Source organism: Tyto alba, unplaced genomic scaffold, assembly GCF_018691265.1.
Source record: "Tyto alba isolate M040663 unplaced genomic scaffold, T.alba_DEE_v4.0 Super-Scaffold_23, whole genome shotgun sequence".
NCBI lineage: Eukaryota > Metazoa > Chordata > Aves > Strigiformes > Tytonidae > Tyto > Tyto alba.
The window spans coordinates 19,240,730-19,258,538 of record NW_024881297.1 but is presented as its reverse complement, the minus strand read 5'-3'; the positions used below and the strand labels follow the sequence as shown (position 1 = coordinate 19,258,538).

The 17,809-nt window shown below is 36.0% G+C and overlaps 1 protein-coding gene across 9 annotated transcripts in view; it reads left to right on the top strand.

Moving 5' to 3' along the window:
• KIAA1109 (KIAA1109 ortholog) overlaps positions 1–17,809 on the top strand; it is a 126,319-nt gene that overhangs the window by 85,208 nt on the left and 23,302 nt on the right. For 5 of the 9 annotated variants that reach the window (XM_042796296.1, XM_042796297.1, XM_042796300.1 and 2 more), the window contains 13 exons: positions 1,003–1,108; positions 4,999–5,096; positions 5,383–5,568; positions 6,579–6,747; positions 7,256–7,467; positions 8,619–8,817; positions 9,434–9,493; positions 10,743–10,969; positions 11,872–12,002; positions 13,448–13,571; positions 14,513–14,622; positions 16,041–16,131; positions 16,632–16,694. In XM_042796296.1, the coding sequence (XP_042652230.1) occupies positions 1,003–1,108; positions 4,999–5,096; positions 5,383–5,568; positions 6,579–6,747; positions 7,256–7,467; positions 8,619–8,817; positions 9,434–9,493; positions 10,743–10,969; positions 11,872–12,002; positions 13,448–13,571; positions 14,513–14,622; positions 16,041–16,131; positions 16,632–16,694 (1,776 nt within the window). Of the gene's footprint in view, positions 1–1,002; positions 1,109–4,998; positions 5,097–5,382; positions 5,569–6,578; positions 6,748–7,255; positions 7,468–8,618; positions 8,818–9,433; positions 9,494–10,742; positions 10,970–11,472; positions 11,674–11,871; positions 12,003–13,447; positions 13,572–14,512; positions 14,623–16,040; positions 16,132–16,631; positions 16,695–17,809 lie in introns of all 9 variants that reach the window. The other 4 variants (XM_042796299.1, XM_042796301.1, XM_042796298.1 and 1 more) reach the window with 2 other exon arrangements.

Here is a 17,809-nt window from a genome sequence, read left to right as displayed (position 1 = left end):
CACTTCAGATGTATATTTTGCAAAAAGAAATACTGAAAAATATGAAAACAACTTTATTGTTTTGTATCTTTTTTATTTTTTCATGATTAGACACCTCCACAGATAGGAGAGACTATATATAACCTTACTTAATTATATAAAATTTTCTGTTTGACACAGTGTTCTACTCACAAATTATATTTGCATACCAATTTCCGCAGTTACTTTTCACAGAGATAAAAGCGATGCTGCTTAGAAGAAACCTATCTGTTGGGGAAAAGCAGGGCTTTTCTACTAACTGCATTTCTTTAGTCATAAAAATAGTCTAGCATGTTTATAATTGAAACTTCTTATGCTTGCATCTTTATGGGAGAAGTTTTATTAGGTGTTGCTCTTTGTTCAACCCATTTATTTCCTGGCTGGAGAAAGATCTTAGGGTCTTTGAATTTGTTCAGCATGTAAAACAAAAGGGAGAGGCTGCTTAGCAAAGGCAGAAGCCAAGTCCCAAGTAGTTTTAGAAAATATCTGTATTTTAATTTTATTTCTAAATATCTTAATGGCAAATTTAAACAATCTTAGACTCCCATTCTATAGGAATATTCTGTTAGATAGGGCATATAAATTTACCATTGAAGATATCAGTAAACTTGATCATCTACAGTAACTAGAATAATGCACTTCTAGAGATTGACAACTCATTTCTATTTTGTTCTGATCATGATTTACTATTTGGAATTTAGTAGCATTTTGCATACTTCCATGAACCTTAATCAAGTCCTGTATTTTATTGTCTAAGCTAGACTGAAGCAGGAGAATAAACTTTTTCATGTAACAGTGTATGTCCTTCAGTTTTCTGATAGGCATTAACAGCAGAAAAATTGCAATATAAAACTATTTCATGTTTTTATGCTAATAACAGTATAATTGGACTTGAAAAGATATGCCTGGAAACAAAAACCGCATTGTTTTGAAAACATAGGTAACTGTTCTAAAGTTTTGTTCTAAAACTTTCTATTTCTGCAGGTTGGTTCCTTTGAACATAATCTCACAACCGATCTTTTAAATCATTTAGTATTTGTGCAAAAAGTGTTCATGAAGGAAGTAAATGAAGTCATACAGAAGGTTTCAGGTAAGCAGAACACTTAAAACCAACTTGAAGATCCTTAAACCTTGTTCGATGGCAACATGATATCGTTCTGGGGATCAGCTATTTATTTCACAGACACCATCATTTCACATCTAGCACTCCATGCGGCAGCAAGCAGCAGTTTGAGGTGATAACAGAGGCTCTGGAAATTTTTGTAGCTTTATCAGAAACAAGACATTTTATTGGGAAGTAGGATAGTTTGTCATTATGAATACCAGCCTCTGTGTCTATCTATGACATGACCTTGGCTGGGTTAATTTCTGTATTCACTGTTCACCTGTAAAATACAGATACTGATGTTGCATTCTGTAAAATAATGTCAGCATATTCTTTTAAAGGAAAACAGCCACGTCCAGGGAAAATAGTGTAAATATTGGTATTATTTAGTGTCTCCTGATTCCTAGCTCTTCAATTCTTTGCAGAGAACATGTTTCAGAACTGTATGAAAAAGGCATTTCACAATTCATTAGATTGTTTTGTGTATCATGCTGTATACTACAGAAATGATTGCTTTGTTTCCGTCATTCAGGCTGGCTTCTGTCCTCAAAAAATTTTCAGAAGAAAAATAGTGTTTTGATTAAAAACTGAAGTAGAGAACAGTTGCAAAATCCCTCAGTGCTGTCTCTTTTTCAGCAATGCAATGGCAATTGCAAACTGAATTGTGCGTTCATCTGTTTGAGTAGACAGTCAAGGTTACACAACATTTATTTTTTTACATAAAAAACTCTGTCTATGTGACTGAATCACATTTTGCACAGCATTTAAAAATACATCCACTCACTTCCTAGTCCTTGCTGTTGGACACTTGGTCTTTGTTCAACAACTAAAAGCAAACTGAAGAGCTGATAAGTTGTGCCACACAATGATACTTCACTCCACAGGCAAGTTCTATCACCCTGCGCACTGGAAAAAATAGTACAAAATTATACCATTTTTTCTGATATGTGACTACTCTGAGGGGAAACATAACGACTGGAAGCTTTGTTTGATACATTAGTTATTGTTTGGTAGTTTTTAAAAAAATACAGGAATATAATTTACTGTGGCTGTTACATGACAGATGAGGATATGAACAGAAAAGCAAATAAATAAGTAAATATAGAAGTGTTTTGTTGTTCTTTAGGTCAAAATAAGAATTGGCTGATGGAGATAAACAATAAATTAATTGGAAAAAGGAAAAGCAATAATTAATAAGAAGTGTTGACTGTCTGCTAATAATAAAGTCAAAAAGAAAGAAAAAAATATCCAGGGGAAATAAAGGGAATTTGAATTTTATTAGTTGCGTTTTTAGAGGAAGAATGTTACAGGATGACAGATGTGAATAAATATTCAAAAGCAGGTGAAACCTCACATAGTTTAACACTTTCTGAGTTACCCTAAAAGACTATTAGAGAAATATAGCTAATTTTAAGTGGATTCATTAATAGTTGGAAACATCATGAGGAAAGATAAACTAAAAAGTGGTAACTAAGTGAAAGAAGTGTCTGTGTGTGCATCTACACGTTCCTTTCATAAACCTCTGTGTGTGTGTGTATATATTTGGGCATACCAATGTACATAAAAGAAATGTGCAGGTCCAGATGACATGCCTTCAAGGGAGTTAAAGAATGCAGAGGAGAAAATGAAAAATGTCAGAACTCCTGAACGATAAGAAGAAACACATTTTAAACACTGATGTTTGTTCTGGGCAAAATATATTAGCATTGGGTAGTAAGAGAACACTTAGGGGAAGAATAAACCTTCAACAGCTGTCATTATTCTATTAGAACAGTTTTTATAGAGGAGCATAAAGTGGTAAAGTGGAAAATCTGTATTAGGTTTCTTTTACAACATTTCTCAGTCTCTAGAGGTCGATCTCTCCTCTGTTTTTATGTAAGGAATTTATTACCACTGCTGGTTCTTTGCTTTTCCAGACTATAAATTTGTACTGCAAGTAAGCAGCCTGATGGTTTTTGAAATGTGACTGCTACCTTCCACATTGTGGTAATTCAGCAGGAACGCAGTCAGGTGCCAGCGATCCATGGATCTGAGTGCTGAAAACAGAACATTGGGGATGGAAAATAGCTGCTGTCCTTTTTGCTTGCAGCAAAGTAATTTTACATGGCTTGAAAATTCCAATTAATGTAATATACTAAAGTGGTTTTTCTAATTATGTTTTTTGTTGCACTAAAATATTGATTGCATATTATCCTCATACAAAAACTGGGTAAGTACCAGTTACTTAAAGTGAAGTTCCACAGATTAAAAGCTAGTTAATGAACAGAGCATACAGTCATAGACCGGTTTGGGTTGGAAGGGACCTTAAACACCATCTACTTCCCACCTCCCTGCCATGGGCAGGGCTCCCTTCCCCCAGCCCAGGCTGCTCTAAGCCCCATCCAACCTGGCCTTGAACCCTTCCAGGGAGGGGGCAGCCACAGCTGCTCTGGGCACCCTGTACCAGTGCCTCACCACCCGCACAGGGAAGAATTTCTTCCTTAATTTAAATCTACCCTCTTTCAGTTTAAAACTGTTACTCCTCATCCTAACCCTCTACCCCCTGATAAAGAGTCCCTCTGGAGCTTCCCTGTAGCCCCCTTTAAGCACTGGAAGGCCGCTATAAGGTCTCCCTGGAGCCTTTTCCAGGCTAAACAACCCCAGCTCTCTCAGCCTGTCATACAGGAGGTGCACCAGCCTCTGATCATTTTTGTGGCCTCCTCAGGACCCACTTGAGCAGGTCTGTGTCCTCCTCATGTTGGAAGTTCATAATAATTCTATCTGCAAGTTGAAAGCAGTGTTGATTTAAAGATAGCTGGTGTCTGCTTTCAAACTTGTATCACTTTTTGCACTAGTTTATGTAAAGATTCAAATCCAACTGAGTTTCATTTAAGAATATTATGCTTCCTTAAGTGAGAGGGTAGATGGAAGAACGTTATTTAAAATTAATATCTCCCTTTTTTTTAACTCGCAAATGCTTTACAAACTTCATGAAGAAATGTCATTGCAAAAATAGCCTCTAATATGCATGTGGAGAATACATGAAAGATGAGTTAGTTTTTTTGCTCAGAACCCTTAGGTTATCATTGTAGGTTTTACATCGTCCTAGTTAAAAACGTTTGGGGGGGAACAGCAGAAAGAGGAGGAGGTTGTTAAGACTAATTTGGAGAAGAACAACATCCAGATACAAAATAGTGATAAAAATTTCCTGTTGTTGTTTGTTTATTTTTTAATCCATGATTTAGCTGCCTATTCTTACCACCAAGTACCTGTATTTGAAAGAATTGGCATATAGGGAGAAAATTAATGGCTTAGCATTTTCCAACAGCAAGACCTTCATATGAACTAAGATTGAATATAGATCAAATTTCAAGGAAAAATTCAGGTTAGGGCCTGTGTGGATATGTAATTTGGGATGAAATCTGCCAGAATGAGGAAATAAACACAAAAATAAAATAACCGCAGGATACTTCTTCCTCCTGTAATTGAAAAATAGTGATATAATTTCAGTTCCTATTTTCGTGCAGTTTGCACAGTATTCAGTCAAGTGTTTAATTTTTTTTGTCAGATAATTAGGAGACACATTGATACAGGAGACAAAGAAGTCTTTTTGAAAATTAGGTGATATTCCTTACAGGCTTTGAGCCTTCCTGTGGAAAGTCTTCCAGGAGGGAGGAACATGACTCTGCCTCAATTCTTAGTAGAGAGCTATTAACTATATGTAATGAGCTGAATCCTCACCAATGTCTTCCATCTTGAACCTATATTTGTTTTTATAATTCTTCAACTAGTTACTATGTCTAAAATAAGGCTTAAATCACTGTCAACTTTTTTTATATGTGTGTTTTAAAATGTTTTCTTTGTTAAAACTCTGGATATGTATCTAATGTGTACAGGAGGTGAGCAGCCAATACCTCTTTGGAATGAACATGATGGCACAACTGATGGAGAAAAACCAAAAATTCTTCTTTATTCATTGAGCCTACAGTTTAAGGTAATATTATGATGACAAAACAGTGGCCCTAGATGCTATTAATGGCTTTTGGGTTTTTAGCTCAAAGCTTATTGAATGAGGAATACTCTGCATGAAGAAAAAGACCTTGAGGTTGGTTCCTGTAATCTTTTACAATAGCTTAGTGGCATTGCATTGTGAAAAACAGTTATGTCCTCTTTGTTTGCTCTACAGGTTTCTGTTGGGTTTTCTGGTTGTGTTTTTTTTTCCCTTCTATTTATGTCTCTGAACCAGATCCTAATAACTGTGTACCTTCCTTACTTGTTAGGGAATTCAAGTGACAGCTACAACTCCCTCAATGCGAGCTGTGAGATTTGAAACTGGATTGATAGAACTTGAACTCTCAAACAGACTGCAAACCAAAGCAATGCCTGGAAGTAGCAGCTACCTCAAACTGTTTGGGAAATGCCAGGTGGATTTAAATCTGGCACTAGGACAGATTGTTAAACATCAGGTTAGTGCTCAACATATGTGTGTGTGGTGTTCTTAGTAGTGTCTGATTTAAAAATACATAACCAAGCCAAGGGGCTATCTTACACTGCTTTTTTTTCTGATCTGGTGGTGGAGTGGGTATATAGTGTAGGAGGGCTGGGAAGGGTGTTGGGTTTTTTGTTTGAGGGCTTTTTGGGGCTGTATTGTTTGTTTTTCAGCTTTTGTTGTTGTTGTTTGTAAAAATTTAAGCGTTCTGCAGCACCCAGTTGTAGAAATTTACTTCCTGAATACACTCTCATACTTGTTAAATAGTAGTTCAAAATAAATTTGCTCACTGAGTCAGGAAGGGACTGGAGATGACTCTTCAGAAGAATTAACAAATCTTCATTATGAAGACCAGTGTACATGCATAAAAAATAGGCGTCAAGTTATGGGCGCTTTTGTATTTTTTTCATGCTGTTAATATTGTAGGACTTATTAGCCCTTTGCAACAGTAATGGCAATGCTACTGAGTCAAATTCAAAATTTTTCTTGATATTGCTATTTGTTTTAGGATACATGAATGAAATAATGAGATCAGATAAGATCCAAACTTGACTAAACCTACATTTTGACCTAGTTTGTCTGTATTAGTTTGTCAGTTGTATCTCTTGGATTCTTAAACCCACTGTTACCTGGAATCACTAATTCTGTGGTATGAAAATACTTTGCGGTGCATAGAAACAAGCAAATACAAGTCTTAGGACCTATAAATGTACTGTCACAATAGAGGATCTGGATATAAAAATAGTGATTTTAGTTAATATTTTATGATAAACAAGGAAAACAACACTGTGATGAGAATTTAATGTGAGAAAATAGAATATCCTCAAAGGAGCTTTGGCTAGAAGAGAAAAAGGAGAAAGGAAACGTCTTTACTTCTTGTTGTATTTTTACATTTTGTCAAAACCAATAATTTGATTATTTTTCCCTGCCCCTGAACTCCTCCCTCCTATAACCCCCTTCCTCTTCCCATTTTTTGAACATTTTCAGGTTTATGAAGAAGCTGGCTCAGACTTTCATCAAGTTGCCTATTTCAAGACAAGAATTGGATTAAGAAATGCTCTCCGAGAAGAAATCAGTGGCTCATCAGATAGAGAAGCTGTGCTCATTACTTTGAACAGACCAATTGTTTTTGCGCAGCCTGTGGCCTTTGATAGAGGTATTGAATTGCTACAAATTTATTTTCATACTGCGGAAGCTATGTATTTTTTTTTCAAAGAGGTTTGACTATTCAAGATTTAGTATATTTCATGTTAAATCAAAATATTAGGTAGCTGAGAATCTTAGGACATCTACTGCATGCCAACAGGCTAATAATTCCTAACATCAGAAATTCTGTTTGCTGAGGTGTGATTAGTTTTTGGATGGTTTGGGGGAAGTTGTTTTTGTAAGTCTTCACAAATAGACAATGCTGACAACAGCACTGCTTTCTGTATTTTAACATGCTAACTTTGATGCTAAATGATCGGCTTTGTCCATCTTGTCCTTTGCAGCATAAGCCTCTTCACTACATCCTGAATATGTGTATGTGCCCACTGTTGTACATCCACTGTCTTAAAGTAATGGAGAAACCGTAAAAAATTAAAAAGTGAACTTTATTTAGTGAATGTGCAGCTTTTTTGTGTATGTGTTGATTTCAATTAAGCATTTCTGATTTCTTCATAAAGCTGTGCTATTTTGGCTGAACTACAAGGCTGCGTATGACAACTGGAATGAGCAGAGAATGGCTTTACATAAAGATATTCATATGGCCACAAAAGAAGTAGTAGATATGCTGCCTGGAATCCAACAAACCTCCGCACAGGCTTTCGGGACCCTCTTTCTTCAGCTGACTGTCAATGATTTAGGAATTTGCCTGCCCATAACAAACACACCTCAGGTAATCAAAACGTCTGAAGCAACAAAATATCTAAGCAAGTACTATTAGTAGTCGGTTGAAATACCTATTTGTATGTGGTACATGGCTTTTATGTCCATAAATATAACTTTTCATCACAGCAACACAAAAGTCATAGGATGTGGATTATTGCAGTAGTGACATTGCCTGTAATAGAAATCATGTTCTCATTTATAGATCTACGTTGTGCATGTTTTGGGGAAGTGTAATGGATTCTTGTTTACACAACATATGAGCTCAGCACTTTGGAAAGTCCTTGGAACTGTTTCAGATGGAACATATTTTCTTGAAAGCTTCTATCATAAATTCCAATTATTCCTTTATTTTTCATATGGTTATAGATAAAAAAACTCTGAAAACTGTTTACTTGAATGTGATATTCTGACTTGTTTGTTTGTTTAACTAAAAAAAGGAGGGAGATTATGAATAACTATTTGAGAGATATAGATATATGTTTGTCAATGTTACTTTTATTTAGGAACTCAGACTGGGTTAAAGAAAGATACTTAAAATGCAATCATTGACAAAAACTTTATCATTGTAGTACAGTACAGTGTAGTACATACTTATTCTGGATCAAGTCTAGCTTTATAAAAGGGAACATGTGGCTTTTTTGCAAGTAAACAAAATTACAGACCTTCATATGTAAAGAGCTGGAAAATAAATAATCAGGCAGTCTGTGTATTTAGGACTCTGCATAAATGTAGATATCAAAATAAGCACAAAATATCACGTAGAAATTAAAGCTACTTTTTGTCATTGTTCAATCAATTCATGTGCAACCCTTCTTGAATAAAAAAATCAATTCTGGGCTTGTGTTCTCTGGTCATGGGGCCATAGAGTCCGTAGCCCTGGATCAAACATGGATTTTCTTTCCTTCACCAGATGAGCTTGACTCACAGTCCCCTAGTATATTTACAATGTAAGTGTTGCATTTAGAAAAGAACAGTGTAAGACATTGTATGAACAGATGTGATGCTTTTGAAACTTTCTGCAGAGAGTGAAAAATACCAGGAGATACGAGAAGGGGATCAGGTTTTTAATAGGAAAAAATAAACAGCATTTAACGCATCTACAATAACACTTTGACATTGGAATGACCAGTAAATTCTCTCTGTGATTTTATTTTTTAGTCTAACCACACTGCAGATCTTGACACTGGCTCTGCTTTAGTTCTGACTATTGAAAGCACGTTAATCACTGCCTGCTCCTCAGAATCCTTGGTTAGCAAAGGTCATTTTAAAAACTTCTGTATCCGCTTTGCTGATGGCTTTGAGACAAGTTGGGATGACTGGAAACCAGAAATAAGAGGAGATCTAGTCATGAATGCTTGTAAGTGGGTGTAATTTCATACAACATATTTCATCATCATTTAATTTCATGAGACAATAGTATTTCAGATAAAAATCCACTTTTACCCTTTCCCAAGATTTTCAAAATTGCTGAACTTTCCCTGAAAAGACTTTGGCCTTTGAAAGCAGAATAATATGGATCTAAAAGGTTGCATTTCTTTGTTGTTTTCCTCTACTAGTAACTTTGTTGCTATATGTCTCATTGTAAGCATTTAAATTCTGTCTCAGAAATGTCCGAAGAGTTGGATGTGTTGCTTTTATAAAATTTCATAAGATCTCAGTAAGTTTTTAATAGTTTAATGTAGATGGTTTTAATATATATATATATATATATATATGTATATCTTTCCTTATGGTGAAGATTCTAGAATTTATATGGAATTTTAAGGTGATATAAACTTGGCTGTTACCAAGTAGACTCACTTTACTAAGTCAGTCAAGTCACTCAATGGGAATTAAAACTAAACCTCTTATCCAACACCACTCATGCTTTAAATGCGGAGGGTAAGAGACTGAGGTAGAATTTGGAAGGACTGGTCTAAACCAGCTTTGACTGTCTGCCTAATCAGTGTATGTACTTCATATGTTTCATATAGGTGTTGTGCCAGATGGTACGTACGAAGTATGTTCTAGGACAACAGGACAGGCTGCTGCAGGTAATACACATTTTTAATAAATCAAGTCCTATGTAAACAAAGCATTCATAAAATAGGACATTTAATGCTTTAACTGTGTTGTAATTTAATTGGTGGTTTCATTTTTTACTTTTGTTTAGTATCTTGTTTTCCTGGCAAAACTCCTCAATGTTTTTCTCTACTCCATCTTTTCAAGCTATTCCAGGTTTTGAGTCACATCAGCAACACTGGGTTTAGACTTTTACCTGCAGGAAAACACATGGTGTATATTTGTTTGATCCTGGGTTGGAGAATAGTCCTTTATATCAGCAATGTCGTCCTACTGCTTCCTGTCCTAGGGGCACTAAATCTTCCAGTCCTGCTAATGCTGAGACTTTGCATCCTGAGCTCCCATTCCTCTCTCACCTCTTCCCGAGATGGCTTCTATTCTTTCCAGTCTCTTCCCTGTCTCTCTGGCTGAGTTGTTTGGACATTCTCCAGAGACTTCAAAAATAGCTGGCAAGCTCTGTCTTGGTCTTCATACCTGCTGCTTGCTTCTTCTCATCTCTTTGACCCACATGTTGTATCAGCGGTGTCTCCTGTCCCCATAGTTTTGCTCATTGTCCTCCGCTTCCTTTGTTGTGCTGAGGAGACATAAATATGAAACGCTTGGTGCAAGTATTAAAAATTAACCTCACATTTGTGAGGAATGGTGACTGGCGAAAACCAGGATTAGTCTATTTAAGAGGAAAAGTATTATGTTGTGGAGTTCTGCTTATAACAAGCTCTGTATTTTGATACTGAAAGATGGTAGTCATTAGAAAAATCCTGGGAAGACAGGGTATTCAGCAGGCACATTACACATATAACATCTGCCAGCATCATTATTCAAGACCTGAAACTGTAAATAGGTCAGCATTTTTACAAACAGATAGACATCCTTTAGATTTCTTGCTGTTAGAAATTCCGTTATGGAATCATATACTTGGTTGCAATTGTAAGAGCTGAAGCTTGAGATGCATACCTGGCCATCAGCTTGGCTGAAGGGACTATATTTTCATTAGGTTTGTTGTGGTACATCACTGGTTAAAGAAGTAATAACTTTGTAGCTGTGAAGTACTTCTGGCAAGCATTTCAGTTGTGGAATATGTTTTCCTCAGAGTGGGCAGAAAAGACTTTAACTGATAGACACTGTCTTCGCTAGCTAATATATTACTCAGTATGGGGGATTTTTTTAAAAGAGGAGAAACTGATTAAATGTGGGTTTGTTTTTCTTTTTTCATAAATACAGAAAGTAGTAGTGCTGGAACCTGGACACTGAATGTGTTGTGGAAGATGTGTGGTATTGATGTCCACATGGATCCAAATATTGGGAAAAGGTTGAATGCTTTAGGCAACACCCTCACGACGTTGACAGGAGAAGAAGATATTGATGATATTGCTGACCTCAACTCTGTAAACATAGCTGACCTTTCAGATGAGGATGAAGTTGACACTATGTCTCCCACCATACATGCAGTAAGTGAATCAACCAAAATAAGCGCTGCTAATTAGAAAAAGCAGGACAAAGTCTTCAGTCAAATGGAAAAATCTTAGTCTTGAGTTGAGTCCAGCATGCTACTCCTTATAGCTTATATAACTTGTTGCAAATCCATGAAGTTCATGTTGGTTTTCTAACACTATGTTTCAAAGGCAAAAAATCACAGATCATATTTCTACTGGTGTTACGTGGAAGTATTAATCTGGATTTGAAAATATGAAAATACCTAACTTCAGGTACCTGAATTGGAAAAGCTGTGGCTGTAGATAAGGTTTTTTAACAGAAGAATAAGTTGCTAACGTGAGCAAATTAGAAAAAAATTCTTTTGTGGTACTTCTACCCAGTATGCTGCTGACCTTGCTCTTTGGTTTCACATAAAAGCATTTTAACAGATGTTCTTTAATGGCTATCTGAAACATCTCTTGCCTGCCAATGGTGAAAACGTTATGCCAGATCACTAATGTTCCTGTTTGTTGTTTAGAAATCAGGTGGAGGTTCATTATGTGGAGATGCACGCAAGCTAACTTTTGGGCAGCGGATTGTAAATCACCTGCTGGGTTTGAGCCCCCCAACCCATCGATACTCTGTTCCTGTAGAATATCTATTGGGGTCAGCGAAGTGTGATTCTCTTCAGTCTAGCAGATCACATATGAAAGCAGGCAGATCCTGCTCATGGGGACATGTATGTAGTAGTTACAGTGTGTCTTACTGAATGATGGGGTTTGGATCACTGGAAAAATCCAATCAGCTGCCTTTTGAGATGAAACTGATTCTTTTGCATGCAGTAGTCCAAATTTTAAACTGTGAAATTCCCTTTGCCTATTGTTAACTAATGTCCAATTTTTGATGAGGGTATTAATTAAATGTTTATTTTAAATAGGAGATTGTTGATCACCGACGGCAGGGAGCTTCTAGTATCCAAACTGGAGAACAGCGGGGAAGAAAATTTGTGAAACGTTTAGTCGATATTAGAGAACTCAATGAGCAAGCTAAAGTTATTGATGACTTAAAGTAAGTTGGGTTTTGCTTTAACTTGCACAAAGTTTGGGCATAACAAACTGCAGCAGACTTGTCTGTTTATTGTTCTTATCACAAACCTTCTGGCATTGTGACGGTCAAGTGGAAATCATTTTCTTTAAAAAATAAAAACTGTCATTTTGGATTCCATAAGACAAAACTATATATGCAAGTACTCTCTCAAATTTTTCCCCAAGTGTCAAATTAGTCTATATTATTTCTGGTTCTGCGTTACAATGGCTGATTATAATCAACTTACTACTGATTCAAAATCATAGTTCCATCTTGATTTATTGTGGTGATTAACAAAACATATTACTTTGTAACTGTAATAAGCTTAGTCTTGTTCACTGGAAGAATAATATTTAAATAGACTATTTTTGCATCTTGTAGGTGATATTTAAAAATTAAATCTCCTGTGCTGTGCTTGAGAAAACCCTGAAGAAATAATTATTTCAAATTTCATAAGTTTCACCTGAACTTATGTGAATTTTATTAATAATTTTTCACAGTCATGGTTTGTTGAGCTTGCTTTTTTGGTTTCTTCCCTTCCCTAAGACAGGCTTTACTATAAATGGGCTCTGTCTGGGATGGGAATACAGAACTTGGTAATTATGTGTTAAAATAATGAAGAGGAGACACATTTTACTGCTTGTACTTGAAATAAAATTGCTGTCATCCTTCAGAGGGCAATTGTATCTTAACTTTGGATTTTAGGTTAAGTGTTTCTTCTAGTACAAGTTCAAGAATCAAAATTATGTTCTGTGCTTGCCTTTTCTCTGTTTATGAATGCTTCAGTAAACTGTGATTCTTTGAAAATAGCAGTTGCTTATAGAGTTTTTCAAATTAGAGGTGTGTTTTTTCTGTAGAAGGTCGTCTGCTGCAGAAGGCTGTCACTGGTGTGTGACAGGACTTTGGAGTCTCACAGCAGGAGTATTTTTCTTCATCCTGCTGGGGATTCTCAGATTCGCCCATTATGTTTGTTTTTTAATTAAACAGCTGTCATGTGACTGAAAGTGTGTCAGAAGCGCTTAATCTAGTTGTTACAACTAGGGCTTTTTGAAACAAGGGAGTTGCTGCATAGCCATTGTTCTTTTCCCCTTTAGTTAGCATCATGGTAGCACTGTTGTTTGGGGGTCTCCTTGCACGCTGGTTTGTTCTACATCCTCTATCTGTTCTGCTAAGTCACTTCGAGACAGAAACCTTAAAATCAAAGAGTCGTCTTAAAGAAAAAATATTACACCTGACAAAAAGTTGTATCATGAAACAAGAATAAATCTTCTGCAGCAGTATTTGGCACTGGTCATAAGTAACTACTGACAAAATAAGAAAATTGGATAATTCCCAGGGAAAGCCAAACATCTTTGCAATACAGATTTGGAAATGGTGAAAATAATGTCACCTACTTGTAAGATAACTCAGCCATCATTTATCCCCAGAAAATTAGGTGCAAGTGAAGGAACTATAAATCAGGAAATTCAGCGCTATCAGCAACTGGAGTCTGTGGCTGTGAATGACATCCGTCGAGATGTTCGCAAAAAGCTACGTAGGTCCAGTATGAGGGTAAGCAGTATTAAGTTACTTTAAAAATATGATAGCACTTGCATTGCGTATTTCTTGTCTGCATGTTGATTAGAGCAAAGAAAACATTAGTAATGGAAAAGGAGGGTTAAGAATATCAACTAGTTCAGCAGCTCCTTTATCTTCAGGAGGGGGTGGGTAGAGTTTTTTCCCCCTTGTAATAATGGTGATAGGAAAATTGAAATTTGACGGATACTGTAGTGTAAATGGGTTTATCTTCACACTCAAAAGAAATAGTCAGAAAATGTCAATCTGAAGATGTAACTTACTCCTCCTCTTAGCAGATGTTAAAATTATTCCTTGCTGGCCTGATAACTGCAGATGCAGAGCCAAGCATGTTAACTGCCTAGGCAAATGATAGATACCTACTGTATTCCACGGAGCACGTGTGCTTTCTATAAGTGAGTTCTATATATAAATAAGCAGCATAGTTGCAGGGTTGGGCAATATAAAAATAAAACCGAGCTACTAAGCATAGACACTAGAAGAAACTGGACAAAACCCAGTGTTGCTGGTAATCCACAAACATGTGGCTTTTGTCCCAGATCCTGTTAACAGACATAGCAAGCCACTATTTTCAGGGTGTACCTAGTGCATGAACTCCAAGTATGATGCTTCATTAATAAGAAAGTTACTGTAGGGGTAGCTAGGAAGGATGTCTGTCAAAGTGGTCACATGAGTTTTGGGTATGCTTTTCTCTTGGCAACAGGACATTACCAATTCCAGCACGTATGGAAAGTGAATGTTTATTCAGAGGCAAGATGCAGATGTTGGCAAATGCTGATAAAAAATGCATTTTAGCCATTATGGAACAAAAAAATCTTTTTGCTTTACTGGCACACCTGTATAAAATAGTATTTTAGCTTGCCAGAGTTTTTGCCTGTGTACTGAGTTGTTGCGTTTAAATGTAACTTTTGTTTTAGGCTGCCTCCTTGAAAGACAAATGGGGTCTCAGCTACAAACCCAGCTATAGCCGATCTAAGAGTATTTCAGCATCAGGAAGGCCACCTCTGAAGAGAATGGACAGAACAAGGTAAGCTTCTGGGAATTCGAGATCTGCAATACCAACAACAGTATATGTAACAGAGGAAACATTGGACTTTGGCCCTAAGATTCCTTTTACTATAGGCAGCAGCTGTATGTGGTGGAATGGGATAGGAGGAGGTAATTTTGGAAGACAGGCATGTTCTACAAAGCAACTTTTCACCATTTTTGAAACTTTTTTGACAGACTCAGTAGTATGTCAAGTTAGAAGTTGCCACTTCGACAGCAATTCAGCTTTTTCTACCAAATAGTGCTTTCAAGGCATACTGAAGAAACGTATAGAAGGAAAAATGGCATAGTGTAGTCATTTAGATTTCTACACTCAATTTGCAGTCATCTGCATTAAAGAAGGGCTGTTGTATCTCTTCACCTGTATAATGTGTATTGGTTTTGTTTCATCATTTAATGGCTGCTGAGCAAATTATAGTTTGCCTCCTAGTAAAGTGCTTTGTTTTTAGAATACGTGCGTTGGAATCTATTGCTCCTGTAGAACCAGCTGAAGCATTCAAAATTTGGAATTAACTATGTGCTGCATTATTAAGTATAAGAGAATTGAAAATTAAAAAGGTGGAGAGGCAGGTTAGAATTCTTTGGGCTTTTTTTCCATGAGAATAGAAATTTGCTTCAAATGTGAATACTTCTGTAGAAGTGAATGGGAATGTATAAATAATCCAGATGCGAAAATATCAGACAGCAGATAGTCCAGCATAAAACAATCTTTATAAGTACTGTAAAGTGAATTTTTCAAGATGTCCTTGAAGAGGAATCTTTCTTCTGAATTAATTAGCATTCTTGAGAATTAAAGCAGAGCAAGTGTTGAAGGCGTGAAGGTTCTAGTTCAGGATCTGTCAGATGAAAACTGCTTTCATTTTACCGTTTCACAAGGTTACCTGAAAAGAACCAGAAATTGTATGGAAAAGATAATGGGGCTTTTCTGTTGCTCTATAAGAAACATAAATTTCTGAAAAACTTGGGTACTTTAGTTATGAATGAGAAGTAGCATGCATATACTATAAGGCCAAATAATTCATTTGAGTTGCTTCAGAGAATACATAATCTGCCAGCTTGCTTTGTCTCGTGTTAGAGCACAAATATCTTATATTTTTATAATTTCTTCATGTTGGATTAGGATTGAAAAATTTGCATAAAGAAATAAGCAGAGATTGGCTAGCGATAGACTTCGGCCAAGTAATGTGTAGTTTCCTTCTCTTTCCTTCTCCCCCTCCTTTTTCCTTTTTATGTACCCTAAGTGCTTAAATTATAATTTTATACTTTCTTCCATAACAAAGTCGTAAGTACTAACTGCACTTTTTTTATTGCCATATATTTGTGTAGCTAAATGTTTGCATGAATGTAAAATCCTGTAGTAAAATTCAACAAGCTGTTGTGTGTTGGTTTTGCTTATAGCTCTCGACTAGGAGACAGTGAAGACCTCCCAGATATCCGTGTAGATGCTGCATCTCCTGGGCCAAGAGTAACTTTCAACATACAGGATTCTGTAAGAATTACTTTATATGCCATACAATTATATGTCCTGTGCCATTTGGTCACAAGTTCATGAGACAGGTATGCCTAGGCAGACCTGAATAGCCTGTATATTTTTGTGTGTGTCTCTGTCAGTGTGTCCCTCAAATTATGGACGTGTTTTTGGAAGACAGATTTCTTTTGATAGAAGACAGGTGTGTTTTGGTTTCTTAACACAGCAATTAATTGGATCATTAGAGAACATATTCGAAAATTATTTTTAAAAAATTTCTTTTAGGCTGACACAGTAGTAATACAATTGTTTGGGAATTTTTATCATAAATGTGCAAAAAAATCATCTAGTATTTTTTGTGTTTGAATGTACTTAGAGTTTTTGAAATGGGTTGTTGAATTGTTGGATTTGTTTGTTGCTGTTTTCTCATTCTGAAAACATTCCTAGTATGTTATTTTTGCATGGCTGAGATTATTGTAATTGTTTTAATTTATATGTATTTTTTTTCACTTCTAATTAAGTTGAATAAAACAGATTTGGGGATTGCACAACAATCCACCTGTCCAGGGGAAGGGTATTTTCAGGTATTTCTCAGAAGAAACAAGTATTCTTTGCCAGAGAACTAATTCATCTCACAGGGAGCTGCTTTGCAATGCTTCATCTCTCTCGCATTCAGCTAAACAGAATGTATATCAAATTTGAAAATATTTAAATTTAAATATGTAAAGTAAGCAGAACAACATGATTGATTGTTGATGAACTTTCCAGAGTGTTTCTACCACCCCTATGTAGACCTAAAACTTGCTAGTTTTTGTAAAATTAATTATTGGAATTTTGTTTGTTTATTTATGAAGACTTATCAAGGCTGATATAAAGCGATGCAAATCTAGTCTTGACATATGCTTTAGAAGTGTGTGCCTTCATCTGTTACATTGGGTTCCAAGATTGCAGGCTTCAACACCAGTACAAAATAATTGTTACGTGGGAAGACATCCTCTCACAATCTTATTTATTTTGGGATTCCTATATTTAATGGAGAGTAAGGCATTTTCAAATAATAGTGAGTAGGGAACGTGCCAAAACTTATACCCAAAGAACAAATGCGGTATTTGCTAACTGCTTTAAAAAACACGTTGAGGGTAAATAGTAAAGACGACTTTTTTTCTTAAAAAAAAAAAAAAAGGAAAAAAACAAAGCAACTAAAATCAAAAACACAAAAACAAACCATCGAGAGCAAAACAAAAACAAACAAGAAAACAAACTCAAGAGATAATAACGTACTTTTTCTCCCTTCCAACTCACCTCGTGCTCCCAGGACGTTCCTATTTCCGAGAGAGAGGTGGAAATGAGACATAGAATTGTGCGTTGCACATTTACATATGTTCACATTTGAAAGCTATCCTACCTTTTTTTGTGGTTGTCTACGTATAAGCCCAGTTAACTTTGGCACAGCAAAATTTTATCAAACACCTAGAGCTATCAAATGTTGAATATTTAAAAAAAAAAAAAAAATTTACTGACAGTATAATGCCAGTTCTCCAGCAGAGCTCTAATTTGAGTTTGCAGATGACGACTGTGTAGCTCTATAGTAACACTGCGTAAGTAGTGCTGGTGTCGAACTAACACTTCTAGATATTTTTCACAGGCATTTTAGGAAGCTAATGTTTGAAAATTGCTTGTGTGGTGCTTGTGGCGTGCT